This window comes from Aquarana catesbeiana, linkage group LG09 (genome assembly GCF_042186555.1).
Source record: "Aquarana catesbeiana isolate 2022-GZ linkage group LG09, ASM4218655v1, whole genome shotgun sequence".
NCBI lineage: Eukaryota > Metazoa > Chordata > Amphibia > Anura > Ranidae > Aquarana > Aquarana catesbeiana.
The window spans coordinates 31665262-31687435 of NC_133332.1; the positions used below are offsets into that span (position 1 = coordinate 31665262).

The 22174-nt window shown below is 44.6% G+C and overlaps 1 protein-coding gene across 2 annotated transcripts in view; it reads left to right on the plus strand.

Annotated features, from left to right (window-relative positions):
• The window catches only part of RXRB (retinoid X receptor beta), a 79352-nt gene that overhangs the window by 52783 nt on the left and 4395 nt on the right, over positions 1 to 22174 (plus strand). For both annotated transcript variants that reach the window (XM_073598231.1, XM_073598233.1), the window contains 5 exons: positions 8207 to 8358; positions 12137 to 12266; positions 15286 to 15418; positions 15535 to 15626; positions 20275 to 20380. In XM_073598231.1, the coding sequence (XP_073454332.1) occupies positions 8207 to 8358; positions 12137 to 12266; positions 15286 to 15418; positions 15535 to 15626; positions 20275 to 20380 (613 nt within the window). The remainder of the gene's footprint in view (positions 1 to 8206; positions 8359 to 12136; positions 12267 to 15285; positions 15419 to 15534; positions 15627 to 20274; positions 20381 to 22174) is intronic.

The window sequence follows — 22174 nt, forward strand, 5'->3', positions numbered from 1 at the left end:
TCAGACAATTCTTTCTTTCTCTTCTCCATTCTCCTTGTGGCACACAGACACACAACAGAAAGGTTGAGTCAATTTTCCTCCTATTTAACCACTTCAGCTCTGGAAGGTTTACCCCCCCCTTAATGACCAGGCCATTTTATATGGCACTACGTTACTTTAACTGACAGTTGCGCGGTCGTGCAATGCTGTACCCAAATAAAATGTATGCCCCCCCTCCTCAGCTTCCTTTTGGTATTTGGTCACCTCTGCGTTTTTTTTTTGTTTTTTTTTGCGCTATAAAGAAAGATCGACAATGTAAAAAAAAAACAAACATTTTTCTCCAATAAAACATCCATTAAAAAAGCAAAAAATCTAATTTATTCATCTATTTAGGCCAATACGTATTCTTCTACATATTTTTGGTAAAAAGAAATCCCAATAAGTGTATATTGATTGATTGGTTTGCACAAAAGTTATAGCATCTACAAACTGAGATATTTTAATTTCATTTCTTTTTTTTTTTTACTAGTAGTGGCGGCGATCAGCGACTTGTAGCATAACTGGGATATTGCAGCAGACAAATTGGACTGTAACACTTTTGACACTTTTTTGGGGTCCAGTGACACTAATACAATGATCAGTGCTAATCATTGCGATCATAGGGTTACATGTGTTCCTAGGGATCGCTTGCTAACTGTGGGGGGGGGGAGTTGTGCTTGTACTGTGGGAAGGCAGAGATCCATGTCCCTGCTTTGCAGAAACATAGGGTCACTGCTCTTCCCTTCTCATTGTACGGCGATCTGCCTTGTTTACAACGGCAGACCGCCGCTCTGCTTCTCTCGGGAATGACCGGCGAGTCCCCGCGGACATCCACCGGACCTGCTGATTGGCTCCTGCTGTGTCCAATCACAGCGGAAGTGGGTCGCCGGCGGTGCATGTGTGCGCCCCAGTCCCGGAAGTGCAAAATCCCCTAGGTACGTGATTTTGCACAGGAGAGCCGCCTTGCCGCGGTATATATACAGTAAGCGGTTAACTGGTTGACGGTGTGATTTCTATATTTTCAGCAACTGTTAAATTGATACAGGTTAGTTTAATTTCCAATTAGAGGAACGTAACAAACTTGGAATGCAATTATTTCTTACAATTTTGAGAAGGCGCCAATAATTTTGTCCAGTCCATTTTTTGGAGTTTTGCGTGGAATGTGTCAGATTTGGCTTTTTGTTTCTCCACTTTTTTGTGTCATACCAATACAAACAAAAGAAATAGAAATGAGAATGCCTAAACATTTGTAATTGTAACAATTTTCTCGGCAAAGTGGTGGATTATCTGGCAAATGCAGGGGTGCCAATATTTTTGGCTATGACTGTATATTGTAAACATATCCTGTAGTTAGACACTGTGACTATGTGTTTAAAATGTTTTTTCTCCTGTTTGCACTGGTATAAAGAATTTGAGCAGCAGACAAAGCCAGAAACACTTTCAAATTTGTATGTTTCACTACAGCAGCCTCTGGGTGCCAGTTAGCTGCACTTCCGGGTGCTCCCAATCATGTGATCCTGGACTCGGGACTGCATTTCACATAATTCATCTTGCTGTTGCGCATGCGTGTCCTGCTGACTCTTGTGTGGACTTGCACTGGCATCTTGAAAGGACAATTAAAGCAAGACAAGCTCATGCCTCCTCAATGATAGCGCTGCTTCGGGAGCTGCTATCAATCCCTTCCCTTGGAGGAGGAGCAGAGGCGTGTCTTTAGTTTGGTGTCCTTTCAGGTTATCTGTTCATGTAGGCGCAGAGTCCTGACATAGGGATATAGTCCTCTTCTTAGAAGGGTGGCTCCAGGCTTTTAGTTTGGTGTCCTTTTCAGGTTGCCTGTTCGTGTAGGCACAGACAGTCCTCACATAGGGATGTAATCCTCTTCTTAGAATGGAGGCTCCAGGCTTTTAGTTTGGTGTCCTTTCAGGTTCAGAAAATGAGAAATAATCAAACATATCGATACCTCTCCCTCATCGCTCATAGAAAATAGCTATTTAAAATACTAGGGTTGTCCCGATACTGATACTAGTATCGGTATCGGCACCGATACCGAGCATTTGCCCAAGTACTTGTACTCGGGCAAATGCTCCCGATGCTTCCGCCGATACCTGGAAGTCAGCTGTGATCGGCGCCTGGGGGAGTTACAAGATTCTCCCCCAGCGTCTTTCAGCGGCTTTAGTGACATACAGCGGTGATCGGTCCCCGCTGACTGTCACTGCATTCTCCTCCATGCCTCCTCCGTTCCTCTGTCCCCCTCCACTGTCCCCTCTGTTCCGCCGTCCCCCTGTCCTTCTCTGTCCCCCTTCGCTGTCCCCTCCGTTCCGCCGTCCCCCTCTCCTTCTCTGTCCCCCTCCGCTGTCCCCCTCCGTTCTGCTGTGCCCCTCCGCTGTCCCCCTCCATTCTGCTGTGCCCCTCCGCTGTCCCCCTCCGTTCTGCTGTGCCCCTCCGCTGTCCCCCTCCGTTCTGCTGTGCCTCTGCGCTGTCCCCCTCCGTTCTGCTGTGCCTCTGCGCTGTCCCCCTCCGTTCTGCTGTGCCTCTGCGCTGTCCCCCTCCGTTCTGCTGTGCCTCTGCGCTGTCTCCTCCGTTCTGCTGTGCCTCTGCGCTGTCCCCTCCGCTCTGCTGTGCCTCTGCGCTGTCCCCTCCGCTCTGCTGTGCCTCTGCGCTGTCCCCTCCGCTCTGCTGTGCCTCTGCGCTGTCCCCTCCGTTCTGCTGTGCCTCTCCGCTGTCCCCTCTGTTCCGCCGTTCCCCTCTCTTTCATCTGTCCCCCTCCGCTGTCCCCTCCCTTCTGCTGTCCCCCTCCGCTGTCCCCTCCCTTCTGCTGTCCCCCTCCGCTGTCCCCTCCGCTGTCCCCTCCCTTCTGCTGTCCCCCTCCGCTGTCCCCTCCGTTCCGCTGTTCCCCTCTCCTTCTCTGTCCCTCTCCGCTCTCCCCCTCCGTTCCCCTCTCCTTCTCTGTCCCTCTCCGCTCTCCCCCTCCGTTCCCCTCTCCTTCTCTGTCCCTCTCCGCTCTCCCCCTCCGTTCCCCTCTCCTTCTCTGTCCCCCTCCGCTCTCCCCCTCCGCCTCTGTCCCCCTCCGCTGTCCCCTGCGTACACCGTTCACACACCCCCCCCCCCCCCCCCTGAAAAAAAAGAAAGCACTGTTAAAAAAAAAAAAAAAGACCACTGTCACGTGACATAAAAAAAAAAAGACCACTGTCACGTGACATAAAAAAAAAAGTATCGGTGAGTACTTGAAAAAAAGTATTGGTACTTGTACTCGGTCCTAAAAAAGTGGTATCGGGACAACCCTATAAAATACCATAAGTAGCTACTATAAGAGCCCTTACACAGGGGGCGGTTTACAGGCGCTATTGCGCTAATAATAGCGCCTGCAAACCGACCCGAAAGTGCCGCTGCTTTCATTCCAGTGTGAAAGCCCCGAGGGCTTTCACACTGGAGCGATGCGCTGGCAGGACGGTAAAAAAAAGTCCTGCTAGCAGCGTCTTCGGAGCATCTTCACCGCTCCTGCCCATTGAAATCAATGGGATGGCGCGGCTATACCGCCGGCAAAGCGCCTCTGTAGAGGCGCTTTGCGATGGTATTTAACCCTTTCTCGGCCGCTAGCAGGGGGTAAAAAAACCCCCCGCTAGAGGCCGCATACCGACGGTAAAATGCCGCTAATAATAGCGGCGTTTTACCGCCGACGCCGCCCCCGTGTGAAAGGGCTCTAATAATAAAACAATAAACCAGAAATATGTTGTAGTAAAAAACAAAACATTAGTAGCGCTAATCAATCGTATTATTTTTAAGATTGCAATATAAATGTCCACTTAATCAATAAATGTAGGTAAATGTGACTATTTGATTGTCCAACAAGAAAAATCCATGCAGAGTTCACTCCAGTCGATCACCTTCACCACACCATGTGTGCAACACTCCCCCAAGGTAATGAGCTTACCAGATGGCATTAGGTCATATGCTCGTGTTTAGATAATCACCGTCAGCAAGCACTGAATCTCTCAATCTGAGTTGTTGCATCTTGGCCCGCCGTGTAAGAGAACTTTCAGGTTGCCTGTTCATGTAGGTGCAGACAGTCCTGACATAGGGATGTAGTACTTTTCTTAGAATGGTGGTTTCCAGGCCTTTAGTTTGGTGTCCTTTCAGGTTTTCTGTTCATGTAGGTTTGTACAGCGTCCTGACTTGGGGATGTAATCCTCTTAGAAGGATGGCTCCAGGCCTTAAGTTTGGTGTGCTTTCAGGTTGCCTGTTCATGTAGTGCAGACAGAGTCCTGATATAGGGATGTAGTCTACTTCTTAGAAGGGTGGCTCCAGAAGGACCCTGCAAGCAGTACTGGGACAGGATCCTCCAGCGCCCAGGCAAGGATCAAAAATTTCACCACCCCTCACCCACTGTTAATACATTCCTTAGAATGGGGTGTACCACCCTGTGTCTTTGCCACCTTGCTCGTCTGCACCTGGGGCAGCCTCCCCTTCTGCCCACCCTGTGTTCCAACACTGCCTGCAAGCCAGGAGCCACCTTCAGAGCCTGCGATCGGAGGACCAGATAAAAGCCAGAATAGACCAGCAGAAACATCAGAACACAACTCAAGTCTAAGCATTAGTATCCTAAATGGTGTATAAAATAGGATTTACTATCACTTTTAAGGAAAGTGGATGCCTGTGATCCACATTTGGAATGGAATGTACCAGTAGTAAGTATTAATAGTAAACAGAGCAGGCTTGATGTTGATATCAAGCCTTTGATAAGCTTTTATTGCCAATAAAGTCAGGTCGCAGCATTGAATCAGGTAATGATTAAAAGTTTCCAAAGCAATGTTGGCCTAAAGCCGAACCCAACTAAGTTTGAGTCTGAGTGAGGAAGAAGGGGGGTTACGACCTTTTTTGGGAAGTTCTTGTAGTCTGTGTCCCTTCTGAGGACATTTAAAGTAGTTTTTAATCTTTATCTTAATGCATTCCTTGTATCAAGGTAAAACATTTTTTTAGGTAGCAACATGCCCCCTCACCCCTATATACTTGCCTCACTCAATCCAGCGCTGTGCCCGTCTGTAGCGGCTCTCCCCACTCACAGGTTTTGCTGAGGCCAATGGCTTCCTCGGCTGTCAGTCAAGTCCTGTGATGAGGGGTCGGCGTCGAGCCACATGGTCTGTGTCTATGGACACAGGCAGCGCGGCTTGGTATCGAGTCTGCAGGTGTGCTACCATTCAAAGTGCCTTCCTATGGTGGCACAATGAGAAGCAGAGGAGCCAGGAGTGCTGGTGGGGGGCCTAAGAAGAGAGGAGGTCTGGGGCTGCTCTGTGAAATTCCATGGCTCAGAGCAGGTAAATATATACTTATATGTTATGATATAATTTTTCTCCTGCACCTTTGGTTTTTTTTTTGGGGGGGGGTGATTACTAGATTTTAGAAATGTTGCAGTCGACTTTACTAAAACTGGGGAGTGCAAAATCTGGTGACGCTGTGTATGGTAGCCAATCAGCTTCTAACTTCAGTTTGTTCAATTAACTACTTAAGGCTCGCCCCATAACACATTTACTGCTACAGGGCGGGCCTCCTGCGCAGAATCACGTGTCTGTATACACGATTCTACACTTCCTCCTAAGGGATGCGCGCTCACTACTGGCGGCCCTCTTCTGCTGTGATTACTCGCAGCAGAAGCTGACCTGCGGGTGCCGGGCACTGGATGTCAGCTGGCACCCCTCGATCATTGGGCAGAGACACAAAACAGAGCTCTGCCTATGTAAACAAGGCAGATCTCCATTCTGACAGGGGAAAATGTTGGAATTTATACAGGCAGTCCCCAAGTTACGAACGGGCTACGGACTGTAGGTTTGTTCTTATGTCGAATATGTTCGTAAGTCGGAACAGCATGGGCAGATATGTCGTTTTCCGATGTTCCGTCGAAAAAGGGTCAGTCGAATGTGCCCATCCTCGAAAAGGCTCAGTCGAATGTGCCCGCCGTCCCGTTCGTAAGTAGGAGTCGTTCGCAAGTGGGATGTTTGTAACTCGGGGACTTCCTGTATCCCTGCTAAGCAGGGAATAAAATCCATCACTTTCCTGAATAAAAGTAGTACAGTAAAACCCAGGCTAGGCACACATTTAATCCTTTTTTTACCCTAGATGTTTAACCCCTTCCCAGCCAGTGTCATTAGTACAGTGACCGTGTGTATTTTAAGCACTGATCACTGTATTGGTGTCACTGATTGCCACAAAGTGTCATTTAGTGTCCGACTGGCCACCGCAATATCGCCATCCTGCTTTAAGTTGCTGATTGCCGCCATTACTAGTATAAAAATACATTTTTTTTCTTTAGTATATATACCATAGTTTGTAGATGCTCTAACTTTTGCGCAAACCAATCAATATGCACTTGAGACTTTTTGTTACCAAAAATATGTAGCAGAATACATAGTGGCCTAAATTTATGTAGAAATTCGATTTTTTTTTTTTTTTTTTTAACAATTTTATGAAGTGGGTTTTATAGCACAAAAAAATAATATATATATGTACTGTATGTGTGTGTGTTTGTATATGTGTGTGTGTGTTTGTATGTATGTATGTATGTATATATATATATATATATATATATATATATATATATATATATATATATATATATATACAGAGAAGCCAGCAGCACGTGAATAGAATCTCAGATCTACTGTAGTAGAACCACTGCAGCAAGGAGGATAATACCTGGGAAGACGCTCGGATTATCGCTCCATTTCTTAAAGGCCCGGGCTGGGTATTAAGCCACATGCGTGTGTGATCTCCTGTAATAGGAGATCATTTGGAGTCGATAAGCAGCAGTGTGTGTAGAGGTGGAGGTTATATCTTTCTCAACCACGATTCTTGGGTGCATCGTGTGTCAGTCTCGCATCTGAAAATCATCTTAATACAGTGGACTATTCATAATGTGATACAATGTGATAATTTAGCAATTCATTTTTTATTTTTGCACGGAGTCACTTTATATACAAAAATTCAGCACTACCAAAGTTTATTGCACAAATTCACTTTATATGAAGGTTTAGCGCAACTTTATATATATATATATTCAAAATTGTTGTTTTTTTTTGTTTTTTTTTGTTTTATAATGAAAAAAATTAAAACCGCAGAGGTGATCAAATACCACCAAAAGAAAACTTGATTTGTGTTAAAAAAAAAATAACCAATTTTATTTGGGTTCAGTGTTGCATAACCACTCCATTGTCAGTTAAAATAACGCAGTGCCTTATCGCAAACTATGGCCTGGTCGTGAAGGGGGGGGAGGGTAAATTTTCCGGAGGTCAAGTGGTTACGTTTTGACAGTAAAACCTGGAAGCTGATTGGCTACCATGCACAGTTTCACCAGATTTTGCACTCATTCAGTTTTAGTAAATCAACCCCATTATGTCCCATTATGTCCACTGTATAAAGCGCTTATTTCATTTTCGTTATATGATGAGTTAGCTGTATGGGTGCTTTACAAACTCATTGTATAAAATTAAAATGTTTTTATTTTGGTGTACATAACGCTGGTAGAGGTTTTATTTTTTTTTTTTCTCAGTATTTTTGTAAAAACCTTTAAGAATTAATATCTTATTAAAAAAAAAAAAAAAAGTTTACAACACTTCCTGTTTGTATGACTCCTGTCACCTGGACATGAAGTGAGTGTGAAATGCCCCCAAATGGGGACACGGACAGCAGGACTTATGCACACTGGATGTTTTTAACACTGGTTTTAGCTAAGGGCATCTGTCTTTTTTTTTTTTTTTCCACTAATCTGCCTCTAAATTCCCCCCTATGCTAGCTTATGTCTTCATACACACACATCCTTTTTGAGGAGTTTTAGTGCAGAAAACCCACTGCCAGAGCGTCTAGGAGCAGCGGCGTTTTGGCAGAAAAAATGCTTTTGGTGCACCTTGGCGCATTTAGCACTTGAGCATTCATTTCAGTGGCCAGAATAAATTTATATTCTGGCCTATTAAATAAATTAACACCCAAACACTTGATGTGCTTTAAATGGGTTACCTGCATTTGCAAGCACCAATCATTTATTTTTTTGCCTAAATGCCACTGCCAGGACGAAAGGCATTTGGGATTAATGGCCAAAGTGTCCAGTGTGCATGAAGCCTAACCTGTTCCATCCTATCAGATATGAGAATGAAACTCCTATTGGCTAGAGTTGGATATTAAACGTGAGTATTGTCTCCTTCAGCTGTACAGGAGGAGCGCCAGCGAGGACGAGAGCGGGAGGGAGAGGTCGAGTATGGTGGTACCATAAATGAAGACATGCCGGTGGAGAAGATTCTGGAAGCTGAACTGGCCGTAGAACAGAAGAGTGATCAAAGCCTCGAAGGCGGTGGATCTGTGAGTACCGCACTATACTCTTCCAATGCTAACTTATAGCTACCAACATGTCATCCTGCTCTGTTATCACACGCACTTGTTTCTATTAAAGGGGTTGTAAGCCCCCAGGGTTTTCCCCCTAATGCATTAAGGTAAAAAGGCTTTTTGTGCTGCAGTGAACCCCCCCCCCCCCCCCTTACCTGAACCCGATCGTTCCAGCAACGCTGACGAGCACAGCAGCTCCAGCCGCGGTCTTGGGTCCTCATTGGATAGATTGATATCGGCAAGAGCCATTGTTGGCTCCTGCTGCTGTCAATCAAATCCAGTGACACGGGAGCCGGGGCCGAGTCTTGCTGTCTGTGCCAATGAACACAGTAGTGGGACTCTGGAGCGTGCCCGCACGGAAAGCGGCTCTCCGTGGGGGCACTCGAGAAGAGGAGGAGCCAAGAACGCTGTGGCGTGACCCAGAAAAAGAGGATCGGGGCCACTCTGTGCAAAACCCTTGCACAGAGGAGGTAAGTATAACATGTTTGTTATTTTTAAAAAAAACTAACCGTTACAATCACTTTAAAGTCTTGTTTTTTATTGTTTAAAAATAACAAACGTGTTATACTTACCTTCTCTGTGTAATGTTTTGCACAGAGCAGCCCGGATCCTCCTCTTCTCAGGTCCCTCGTCGCCGCTCCTGGCCCCTCCCTCCTGCCGATTGCCCCCCACAGAAAGCAGCTTGCTATGGGGACAGCCGAGCCGCTGCTCTGTGTGTCCATTCAGACACGGAGCCGTGGCTTGCCCCCCTCCTCATTGGCTCACTGACTTTGACAGCAGCGCCAACAGCGCCCACTGGGTGTCTTAGCCAATGAGGAGGGAGAGTCCCGGACAGCCGAGTCTCTCCTGTACCATTGCTGGATCAAGATGGGGGGCTGAGGGGAACTGCTGCACACAGTTTTTTTTTTTTTTTTTTTATCTTCATGCATAGAATGCATGAAGATAAAAGAAACCTTCTGCCTTTACAATCACTTTAAGGCTGGCAATGCATTATACAATTTTGCAGATGCCTTCCCCATTATTGGCCTACCTAACACCTTTGCAACAGTATCTTGCCCAGCCACCATGTATATGTAGTGGTTTCTTCAGCCAATCACAGTGCTGCATGATAGGAAGCTTTAGGTGTCACAGCCTATTTAAAGCCCTGGCTCCCACTGACATAAAGGGGCTCCCTCCAGGACATTAGAGCTTGACACCCTGCCGCCCACCCCCCAAACCCAACACAGCATTAAAAAAAAAATACTAATTTTCCAAGGTCTTTGGTCCAGTCTTATGTCACAGGCTCAGATCGTACTCTCTTTAAGTAAGGGTTTGTTAACCCATATATATATATATATATATATATATATATATATATATATATATATATATATATATATATATATATATACACACATATATTATTATATAAACTATGCCAGCCCCTCTATTAGAGGCTAGCATAGCACACTGTCACTAGTTTTACAAAACGAGCAGTGTAAATACCTAATTTCAGCTGTCTTCAGGCCGGTCACATGACTTACGGACACTTTCAAGCTCTGATGAATGGCTTCTGAGGGCGGTGCCGTGATCTCTCTCTGACCTCAGCCGGGGAGATCACGTGACCGATTGTCTCCTCCACAGAAGCCCTGTGTCGGAGCTGTAAAGCGGCCGTGAGTCATGTGACCGGCCTGAAGACAGCTCAAATTTGGTATTTACACTGCTCGTTTTGTAAAACTGGGCTGGAGACAGACTCAGAGGCAGATGAAAGGGTGGAAGGAGGGGGGAGAGAGAGGGGACAGCGTATGATAGAGGAACTCACTTAGACCACGGTGATCAGGGTGGCGCAGCGCTGGTTATCATGGTCTATTTAGAGAGGGCATACAGGAAGTGCAATATTCAGGTTTTTTGTTTTTTTTACAGTTTAGAGGGGGGCAGATTACATAGCACAAGCACCGTGTAATCTGCTTTAAGGGACCAGAATCTACTTTTATTTTTTTTTTAACAAACACTTTAAAGTGGTTGTAAAGCTCAGACATGAAACATGAACAAAGCATATCTCTCTATAGTGTGTATTTTGTCTCAAGAGCACCAAGTGTCATTTATGTCCCCTGCCTTATTCCTCTGCTATCAGACTGAGTCACTTCTGACAAGTTTTCCTGACACCAAGAGAAAAATGGTGAGGGAACAGCCTTTAGATCTATTCCTGTGAGTTGTGTGAAGGGGGATGTGTCCCTTCTCTCCAATCAGCTCTCAGAGCTCTCCTTACTGAGCTCTGCAGTTGTAACTTCAGCTCTCCACCCTCCCTTTTTTTTTTTTTTTTTCTGAACTGCCAGACAAGTTTACAAATTCAGCACTTTGAACAGATGTAGAGAAGACTGCAGATTTTACAACCACTTTAATCTGGTGGTGGGTGAATCCTAAATGCTACATCGAGCAGCACCACTCTTTTGCTAAATACTGCAGAGAGAATTCTCCTGTAAAGCCAAGCAAGGAGTGGAGCATTGACGCTCTGGGCTCTTTAAAAGACCACATTTCTGAACATGTTTCATGGCACACCCCATATTTAGGGTATAACATGAAGCCTGGTCAGAGTACTTCTCAATGGAGCATGTGTGGTAACAGCACTGCACTTGTTGTCGATTGATACTTCCTCCAGCCCCATAACCGAAGGTCCAGAGGAATAATCTGCAGCAACCTGAGCACCGCATCTACAGTGCACTTATATCATGGTGGCAATGCTCTGCAGTTTCAAATGCAAATAAAATAAATGTACTTTTTGAAATCTATAGGGGTACATTTTTTTTTTTCTCTCCAAAAGGTAGAATTAGACTTTTAGGCTCGGTTCACATTTGTCCGGCCTTGGTTTTGGTGCGATTTATTTATTTATTGGTCCAGTGTGGTTTTGTTCACCACTTCAAGTGCGATTTCAGGTGCAGATTTTCCCTTGAAATCGCAACTGGACTGAAAAACGTACAGGGTTCTTTTTTATGAACGGACTGCGGCCAGCCTAGGCTTATGTAAACCGGCTCCATAGAAAGCCGACTCTGTTCACATATCATGCAAATCAGATGTGGTTCAAAACGCATCCAATTTGCATATATTTGAACCGAGCCTAACACAGTGCACAAAAGTGCTACAATTGCTACTCCTGCAGTAGTAATGCAGTAATGCATTTATCGGATATATTTGCTGTTCAGCCGGGTATACTGATTGAAATTTAGCTGGTGCGGCAGGGACTGAACGAATTTAGATCTGTGTGTGGCCCTCCCTGTTTGACAAAAGCCGATCGGTTCTGTTAGAAAACCCTCAGTGTATTGTGACGGAGGGAGGAGTGCCTGCTGTCAGAATACAAAAACAACCAGAGGGAAGGGGAGGGGGGAGATCCTGAATATATCTCTTGTGTAGATGCAAATTGCGGATGAAAATTGCTCGATTCCCCCATCAACACAGTCAGTGGGAGGTTTCCTAGCTGCTATAGCCACCAGCAGTGATCGCAATTTGGATCAAAATTTGGCTGGTTCCTGCTGAGCTGGATACATTTTGATCCGTCTATGGCCGGTCTAGCTTCCCCCATTCTGTCTTCCTATTATCTTCTCACAATCCCTTACACAATCATGTGAGTCGATGTCACATTGCTGCTTTCCCTGTGTATTAGTGGTGTGCCTTGTGATTGTTGGGTTTTTGCCTTGCTGAATAGCCTTTTCTGAACTTACTTACTGAAGTGAAAAATGCTGCAGTATTTGACTGAGTTCTCCTGTCTGTCTTTCTCCAGCCAAGTGACCCAGTTACCAACATCTGTCAAGCTGCTGATAAACAACTTTTCACTCTAGTCGAATGGGCCAAGAGGATACCCCATTTCTCTGAGCTGGCGCTGGACGATCAGGTCATTCTGCTTAGAGCTGGTAAGAGACTCGGTGCTGGCGGGACGTGACTTGCTGCACTCTGTGGCCAAAAAGTATGTGTACCCCTCTCCAAACTGTTGAGTTCAGGTGCTTCCAGTAAAAGGTTTTCTTTACACCCCAATAACACATGTACAGCCACAAAATGGTGGGCTTTAATGCCCACATGCAAGACAGATGCATCGCTGGGTGGGTGACGTTCATGTGCCGGGAGTGCACAAAGACCAAGCTGCCGAAAACTGCTCTGTCTCAACTAAACATCGGCAGCTGGTAGGGCTGGCTTCCGATCATGTGACCACTGACAGCCAATCACAGTGGTCACATGATTGCTGATCCGTCTCCCGCCCCAAGCGTTAAGAACTTTTAAAGGGGAGGCCAGGGTGGGCAAAAAGGGATTTGAGGCTACAAGAACTTTGTGTACCTGTGCTCCTGTGCACAGAGCTAACTCCATAAAGCAGGGGGTCTCAAACTGGCGGCCCTCCAGCTGTTGCGAAGCTATAAGTCCCGTGAGGCATTGCAAGGCTGACCGTTACAAGCATGACTCCCACAGGCAGAGGCATGATGGGATTTGTAGTTTCACAACAACTAAAGGGCCGCCAGTTTGAGACCCCTGCCATAAAGACATGGTTTGATATGGAGGAACTGACCTGCACAGAGCTCCTGACCTCAACTCTACTGGTCACTCGTAGTTCATTCATCGATAGAACTCTGTGAATGAAAGACGCAACCGCCTAGGCGGAGCCCTGCATTGTCACACTACTTTTTAAATTGTGACAGTGGGTGCAGGGAGAAGACCCCCTCGCCTGATGTCACAGGGAGGGGGTGATCGGGGGAGAAGGAGCAGGAGCTGGAACATGTTGCAAGTTCCATCCTAAAAACAAAACATATGTCAAAAGTGAATTTAGACTTTAAAGCTGCTAAGGGGGAGCACCTCCACAATATTTCCAGGCAAATATTTTTTGGGCGGGGGAATTGGAAAAGGTTTGGTGCTCTGTCAGTTTATTGTCTATGTTCCTACTGTGAAGAAGAAATTCACCCCTCTATCTGTTCTGGTGACCATTGTCACAGACAAAGAAATCGAAGGGAAATACAAAATTTTACAGTTGTCCCCAGAACAAGAGGTGAGGGGAAATCTTGCATTATTGACACATGTATCTGGAAAAACTGTCTAAGGCTACTTTCCCACGGGGCTGTCCGTTTTGACGGACTACGTTTGCTCAGCAGAGATCGATCCGTTGGTCCCCGCTGAGCCGGCGGATGACAGGTCCGTCTCTCCTCTATGGGTGATTGGATGAAAACTGATCCGCCTGTCTGTTTTCATCTGAATCCTATCCGCCAGACAGATAGAAAATAGGGTTTCCATCCCTCTGAATTTAGCGGAGCAAATGTCAGCAGACTTGTCACCGCTGACATCCGTTGTGCCATAGAACTGTATGGAATGTCCGAACAGGTCCGCCCAAAAAACTGACAGGAGGATCTGAAAGGGGTCCGCCCGTGTGAAAGGGGCCTAAGAGGAATTTTTTTCTGACTTTCTGTTGCATCCTTGGTACAGAAAGTGGAAATATATTTCCTCTGAGGTACAGAGACAGCAAAAAAATATATTGACAGGATTTTAACCCTTCCATACCCCGTCCAAATGGCTCCCACAGTTAAAGCAGCTTATCGGGGAACATTGCAGATTCGGGATTCACAGCTGTCATTCCCTGGCTACTCTTGCCAGGAATGCAGCTAATCAATCATAATCTGTGCTGGATTAAATTCAGTGGAGGGCATGGGAGACATTGGGGGTCTAATACACCCTCAGTATGTTCATAAATAGGAACTGTCACCTGCCACATAGGGGGCTTGTTAGTCCTCTTGTGATAGCAATACATTTATATAAAGGGAAATAAAATTTTAAAAAGTGTACATTAAAAAAAAAAAACATTAAAAATAAGAATAATTTTAAAGTACTCCCATTCACACATTTCAAACCCACAGCATAGAGTGAGCATATGTATGTAAACATAAAATGCACCACACTTGTGAGGTATTACTGTGAACTCCGGAGTGAGCAATAATTCTAAGGTCGTAATTCATGGTTAACGCTAAACAGATATAAAAGCTTTTGAATCGTCACCTGTGGAGCATTTTGGATACTGACATTTTTTTTTCGGTTTCACGGGCACTCGTGATTTTATTGCCTGACGTGGGGTATCTATTTACTCAATGCAACCCCATCTTTTATATTTTTCTAAAAAAAATTAGTATAATGTTTGCACTTAAAGGATAAGTTCACCTTTTAAAACATGTTACATTTTCCACTCGTATCTTTCCTGCTCCTGCCCCCCTCCCCGTGACAGCGGGCGGGGGATCCTCTCCCTGCACAATTTAAAAACAGCGCAGCCGCATCATTCATTCAGAGTTCTGCATGTGAATGAACCACTACTACCTTTGTCACCGTGGCTGACGGTAGTTGTCGTCCATGAGTTGTGCTGGTGAGAGCTCCTGTAGTTCATTGATCTGCTTGCCCATATGGAAGGTACGAGCAGACTGTGTACCGAGAGTCTGCATGATCCAGACAGCAGATCGCGGGGGCAATGCTTTACAGGCTCCAGTGTAAAAAAAAAAAATGCTGATTTATTTATTTATTTATTTATTTTTTTGTTAGGGTGACCTTTTAATTTTAGTTTATTTTTTCCTGAAAATATGCATTTGATAAATAGCTGAAAATATTGTGCAACATGAAAAATTGAAAATACCACTTTTTTTATTCTCCAGGGTCTCTGCTTTCAAAAAATATGTAATTGTTTGGGGCCGGGGGGTGGGTTGAGTAATTTCTAGCAAAAAAAAAAAGCAGATTGTAACATGTAAAAAAAGTGCCATAGTAGACAAGTGGTGCCCCTGCTTGTTGGGGTGTGATGGTCAGGTGTCCAGACTTTTAGCCATATAGTGTATATTGTGTGTTTTTTTTTTTTTTTTTTTTTTTTTTTTTCCTGTGCAGTGCAGTATATAAAATCCTCTATACCTTCTCTTTCCTCAGGATGGAATGAGCTCCTCATCGCCTCGTTCTCCCACCGCTCCATTTCTGTGAAAGACGGCATCCTGCTGGCTACCGGACTCCACGTCCACCGCAATAGTGCGCACAGTGCTGGGGTGGGGGCCATATTCGACAGGTAATTGCTGCCTTTCTGTGTTCAGTTTTTGCTCTTGTGGTATAAAGCTGTTTTTTATTTTTCATGTTGGCTTCTGCTTTTGCCGGCTTCTGTAGTGTGGTGTTGTGTATTTTCAGAGTGCTTACCGAACTTGTGTCTAAGATGAGAGACATGCGCATGGATAAGACTGAACTCGGCTGTCTGCGAGCGATCATTTTGTTTAACCCAGGTAGGTACCACTAACTATAAACAAGGCCAAGGATAAATCCAAGCATAACATACCGACCAGCCCGCAGACAACCAAATAACCTGTCTAACAGTATACATTAAAAGCAGGGGTACCACAGACTGACATTGTTAAAGCTGAAAGTAGAACTATAGGCAAATTTTTTTTTTTTTTTTTCCATTATGGATTGAGCAAAGGAGGGTTTAACCCCTGTCAGATTTTTTTTCGCCATCTGTGTCCTATTACAGAGATTTCCCATAACTTCCTGTCCCATTGACAAACAGGAAGTGAGAGGAAATCTCTGCAAATTAAGGGAATTCCTCAGGGACCCCAGATCACAAGAACCAGTGTCCCCATTGGAAGATTTCCCCTTTATTACTTTTCTGGAGACAACCGAACATTTGGGATTTTCTTTTACTTTAACTTTTATTGATAATGGTAAACAGGACAAATTGAGAGGGAGCATCTCCCTAATGGAGATACAGACAGCAATATAACCTGACAGGGGTTCTAATCCTCCTCCACTCTATCCAAAACTAAAAGAAAAAGTTTTGCCTTTAGTTATACTTAAAGTTTTTAATGTGCTTATATTTTGACTCTTTATGGTTCCTCTATCCTCTACATGCTAATGAAAATTTTATTAAAAACCTTTCAATTTTTATTACATTACTTTTTTTTTCCACCCAGTAATTTCATTGGTGGGTCTTTGTGCTTCTCTATGCAATGCAAGTAGATCATAGGTTCCTGAAAACAGCAGACCCCCGTAACACCCACATATGATGCTGAGGTTCCATGGTTGAATGAACTTTAATCCACTTAATGAAAGCCATGGGCTGGGGAGGAAAGTGCTAAATGATACTAGAAACTCCAAGAGTTAAAAACCTGGTGCAGCTCTGCCTGGTAGCCAATCAGCTTTTAACTTCAGCTTGTTCAGTTTAGCTTTGTCAGTAAAACCTGGAAGCTGATTGGTTTCTCTGCAGAGCTGCCTCCAGATTTTGCACTCTCCAGTTTTAGTAAATCAATCCTTAGATGTCCATGAGCCAGGAAATGAGGCGGGCTCTCTGATTTGCTGCAGTTTCCAATGCACATTGTGAGAATCTCTGTGTGCAGTGAAATCAGAGTAAGCCATTTCAGTTTCAGTAAAGAATAGGGAAGACTGTACAAATGTATAAGACTGAAGGTAAAGTTCAGCTTTAGGACCCATTCACACCATATGTGTTGGGCTGGGCCTGGGCAGCCTTGTCCATCACAGTCCCCATTGTATAGACAAGGCGATTTACCTCGAGTCCTGTGTTCATTGTACTGAAAAAAGTAGGACATGCTACATTTTGGTCAGTTGTGATGCATTACATCGCATCACAACACGCCACAGCGCATAAAGATGATTGAATTGTCCTTTTGTGACCTTTCATTAACGTTATTATAGTAAATAATGTAAATTGTGTGATGGGTCTTTGCAATCCATGAGCACTGTTTTCTCCTTGGCGCACACCAGCAACTGTGGTATGCTGCAGCCACTGATGTTAAAGAGAACCCGAAAGTAAACCTAAGGGAATGAAATGCAGAGGAGGGCATGGCTGACCACCTAGGAATGCTATATGTACACCAGGTTGTCTCTGTATAAAGAAATACAACTGTGTTTTAAAACCGTGCTAAAATGCATAAAGTAACAAGTGAGTAATGAAAAAAAAGTCCAATAATCCACCACCAAAGGTTGAATTAAACCCACACGAAGTGCTGATATATCCTCTTCGAGTATCAAAAAATAACCTTGTGAAGTACTAAGTGCATTTCCTTCCACCAACCACTAGGTAGATGTCCTAATCACCGGACTGGGTTGACACCTATTACAGGTAGTCAAAAACGGCAATGCATATGGATATCCAGAGACGGGCAGCTCAGAAATTTTCACAAGTCTCGAATGAATAAAATTTATTAAAGCGGTGTTCCAGACGAAATTTTTTTTTTAAAGTCAGCAGCTGCAAACACTGTAGCCGCTGACCTTTATTAAGGACACTTACCTGTCCAGGGAGCCTGCGGTATCGGCCCCCCGAGGCCGATCCGTCCATCAGATCGGGCGCAGGCGCCGCCATTCCAACTAAGGGAAGCCGGCGTTGGAGCCTTGCGGCTTCACTGCCGGTTTCCAACTGTGCGAGTCACGCAGCGCTTTCTGAATGGCCAGCTTGTCTTCTGGGACACACGCATGTCCCAGAAGACAACGGGGGGCTCGCCGCAGAAGATGTCACGTCTTCGGCCGCGGCCCAGCTGGATCGGAAGTACTCTTACTACTTCCAAAAAAGGTTAGTTAGAAACTAAAAAAAAATGTTCTTTTTTACACATCCAAAATAGAGGGGTGGAGAGGTGGTCTTTTGTTTAAAACCACCTCTCAAAATTGGGTGGAACTCTGCTTTAAGAAAATACAGGTTGCACTTACATAGGAGATAAAATCGTGTGTTAGAGTATGGCTGCCATATAGAACTTCGTGTGGGTTTAATTCAACCTTTGGTGGATTATTGGACTTTTTTTTTTTATCATTTACTCACTTGTTACTTTATGTATTTTAGCGCGGTATGAAAACAGTTGTTTTTCTTTATACATTTTTTGGGGGCTTTGAGCCTTACCTGCTTTATTTATATACTGATTTTTGTATTGTATTATATATGTGTTTCTTTGCACAATACTTAGAAATCCAGGGTGCTCAGGTTATAAGGGATTTTTAGGTTCTTTTTTTTATCAAACCAGGTTGTCTCTGACTTCAATACTTTGAGTCACTGACCTGGATCAAGCATGTAGCAAGTGAAGGTACTGAGCTCCCGATCTGCAGTCATGCAATTCAGGTTATTGAAACCAGCCATGTACCTACAGTAGGTTTATCAGAGGGAAGGTCAGCAATGATGCCTTTTGTATACTCTCAGTATATGCAGATTGCTTTATCTTAAAAGATTTTTATTTCAGCATGCACAGCCATCCAGAGTGCTTTTTTAATACTGTTTGCACCCTCATGCACTGTGATCCCATGACACAGTTACTCTGAATTCTGCTGTTTCAGTACTGCCAGTTTAATGTTTGTGAAGTCAAAAAAATAACAAGCGTGTTATATACTTGCCTGCTCTGTGCAGTGGTTTTTTTGGCTACTTTTCTTCTCGGTATGCCACCGTAGGAAGCCGATTCCTACTGTGGAACATCTGTGGGCTCCATCCAGAGCCGTGCTGCCTGCATCTATAGAGGCACAGCGAGGCTCAGCCCCGCCCCTACTCCCTCGTCATAGAGTTTGACAGCAGCGGGAGCCAATGGCTCACACTGCTCTTAGCAAAACCTGTTAGAGTGGAGGGAAGAGGCGAGAGTGACTACAGACTGGTACAGCGCTGGATCGAGATCAGGCTCAAGTAAATATGAAGGGGACCAAGGAGGGCCTGCACATACTGAGACATTTTTCACCTTAATGTGGAGCTCCGCCCAAAAGGGAAAGCTCTGCTTCTCTGCCTCCAACCCCCCCCCCCCCCCCCCCTCTGAAAATTTGGCACCTTTTGGGTGGGAAGGGGACTGAGTACCTGGGTTTGACAGGTACCCGCTCCCACTTCCGGTTCAGTTCATGTCCTCCCCCCTGCGGCGCCATCACCCGATAGCCCGTTTAAAAATCGGCTTGGGTGAGGACACCGCTGGATTTCTGGACAGGTAAGTGCCCTGATATTAAAAGTCAGCAGCTGGACTATTTGTAGCTTTTTTTTTTCTGAAGGAGCCTGGAGGTAAAAAAAATGCTATAAAAATGCACTGATTACTGTAAAAATAGCAGGGAAGGGGTTAACACTAGGGGCGATCAAGGGGTTAATGTGTTCCCTTTTTCTTTTTTCTTGAGGAGCCTGGAGGTAAAAAAATAAAATAAGTTATGACCACTTTAGCCATGGTTCCAGTGCAGCTAAAAAAATTTTTTTTTGATGCGGTGCGATTTAAGCCCATATAAAATGAATGGCTCAAATTGCAGCACACAGACATTGCATGTGATTTACACAGGAATGCAGTGCGAATCACATGGAATGTGCCGCATTGCAAAAAGTGTGAACCTAGGCTAAGACTTTTGTCCAGCTAAAGCTATTTGTTCAGTAGAGTTCAGGTCGGGGCTCTGTGAAGGAAACTTGGAGTTCCTCCACTCCAAACTGGTCAAACCATGTCTTTATGGAGCTGGCTTTCTGCACAGGGGCACAGTCCTGCTGGCATAGAAGAGGACCTTCACCAAACTGTTACCACTGGTTGGAAGTGCACGATTATCCAAAATGTCTTTATATATATATATATATATATATATATATATATATATATATATATATATATATATATATATATATATATATATATATATTTTTTAGCATTAACAGAACCCTTCTATGGAAACACTTGAACATACTTTTGGCTGTGTGTAATTAGTGAACTGTCAAGATAGAAATAGAGAAGCTGCAGCTTCATCTTGTTGAAATTCCAAAGCTAATGCTAGCTTGACTACTCGCTTAGACAATACCCCCCCCCCATACAGTCAAGTCAAGATAAGGTTTCCTGATGCCTTATTGGCCAGTTATTTGTTCTGTAACTTAACAGCTTACACTGTTGTATAGGATTTTAATGTTTTTTTGGGGGTTTTTTTTGTCCTGCTTTCCAGATGCCAAAGGACTGTCTAATCCAGGTGATGTGGAGGTTCTGAGGGAGAAGGTCTATGCATCATTGGAATCTTACTGCAAGCAGAAATACCCTGACCAGCAAGGAAGGTGAGGGATGGTCATTGCTTATTATAAGGAGAAGTATGGGTTTGTAAAAAACAAAATCAATCGTACTCTCCTAGGTGGAAGCAGCATCATCAGCCACCAACTCTCTGCCCCTCCAGTACTCACTGCAGCGCCGGGCTGTGAAGAGGACAGGAGCAGCTGACTCAGGCTCTCAGCGGTGTGTGCTGAGACAGCTGCCAGTCAGGCATCTGGGAGGATCTTGACTTTAAAGACTTTAGCCCGCTGTCGGTTGAAAACTGGTCACAGGAGTGCAGAACGGAGTGCACTCCTGTGATCCATAGGAGAAGTAGGGCCAAAAGAGCTTTAACTATACTTCAACTTTAACTACTTCAGCCCTGGAAGATTTGGCTGCTAAATGACCGGGCCATTTTTTTGCAATTCGGCACTGCGTCGCTTTAACTGACAATTGCACGGTCGTGCGACGCTGCACCCAAGCAAAATTGACGTCCTTTTTTTTCCCGCAAACAGAGCTCTCTTTTGGTGGTATTTATTCGCCTTTTGTTTTTTGCGCTATAAACAAAAAAAGAGCGACAATTTTGAAAAAAAAAAATACAATATTTTGTACTATTTGCTATAATAAATATCCCCATTTTTTTTAAAAAAAGCTATTTTTTTCTCAGTTTAGGCCGATCTGTATTCTACGTATTTTTGGTAAAAAAAATTGCAATAAGCGCATATTGATTGGTTTGCGCAAAAGTTATAGCGTCCACAAAATAGGGGATAGATTTATAGCATTTTTATTATTATTTTTTTTTTACTAGTAATGGCGGCGATCTGCGATTTTTATCGGGACTGCGACATTATGGCGGACACATCGGACACTTTTGACACATTTTTGGGACCATTGGCATTTATACAGCAATCAGTGCTATAAAAATGCACTGATTACTGTAAAAATGTCACTGGCATGGAAGGGGGTAACTGTGTTCCCTGTGTGTGTTTCTAACTGTAGGGGGAGAGGACTGACTAGAGGGGATGACAGATCGTGGTTCCTAGCTATTGGGAACTCACGATCTGTCATTCCTCACAGAACAGGAATTTGTGTGTTTACACACACCCCTCCCTGTTCTGCCTCTCGTGCCCGCGATCGCTCGTGGCCGGCGTTCATCGCAAAAGTCGGCCACAAGCATCGGCACCCCCACAGTGCAGTGTGCACGCGCCTGCTATCCCGTTCCCGCGAGCCAACGTGTAGATACAGAGATTCGTGGGATCGTGCCGACCTGCCGCAGTATGATGGTGGCTGGTCGGCAAGCGAGTAAAGTGGAAGAAAAGCCTAACTATAACTATTCCTGGAAATGTTCCCTCTCCCCCGCCTTCTACCTATCCTGCATAAAAAAGATCTGTGTACTTACCTATTTTCACTCTGCTCTAGTCAGGGCACGTGATCCTGCAGCTCACTCGACAACATTTGTGAAATCTGGGAGCTGTGTTTCACTCAGAGGCTCCCATTGCCCAGCCATTGTCAGTACTTCCCTCCTCTCCCCTGCTGCAGCTGCTCAGTGACACAGGGAAACTGATGCTGTGGGATCATGTGATCGGATTAAAATAGGAAAGTGCACATCTTTTTATACAAGTTTGGTAGGAGGAGAGGGGAAAGAACATTTTTAGGGATAGTTATAGTTAGGCTTTTGCTCCACTTTAAAGCGGTTGTATGCCCTGGGAAAAAAAACAAAAACAAAAACTTGTAAGGCAAAGGTATAATGAGTCTTCTAGAAAAAGGACCATTAGGCTGCTTTCACACTGATCTGCAGGTGCAGCACAGTGCACCTGTGACTT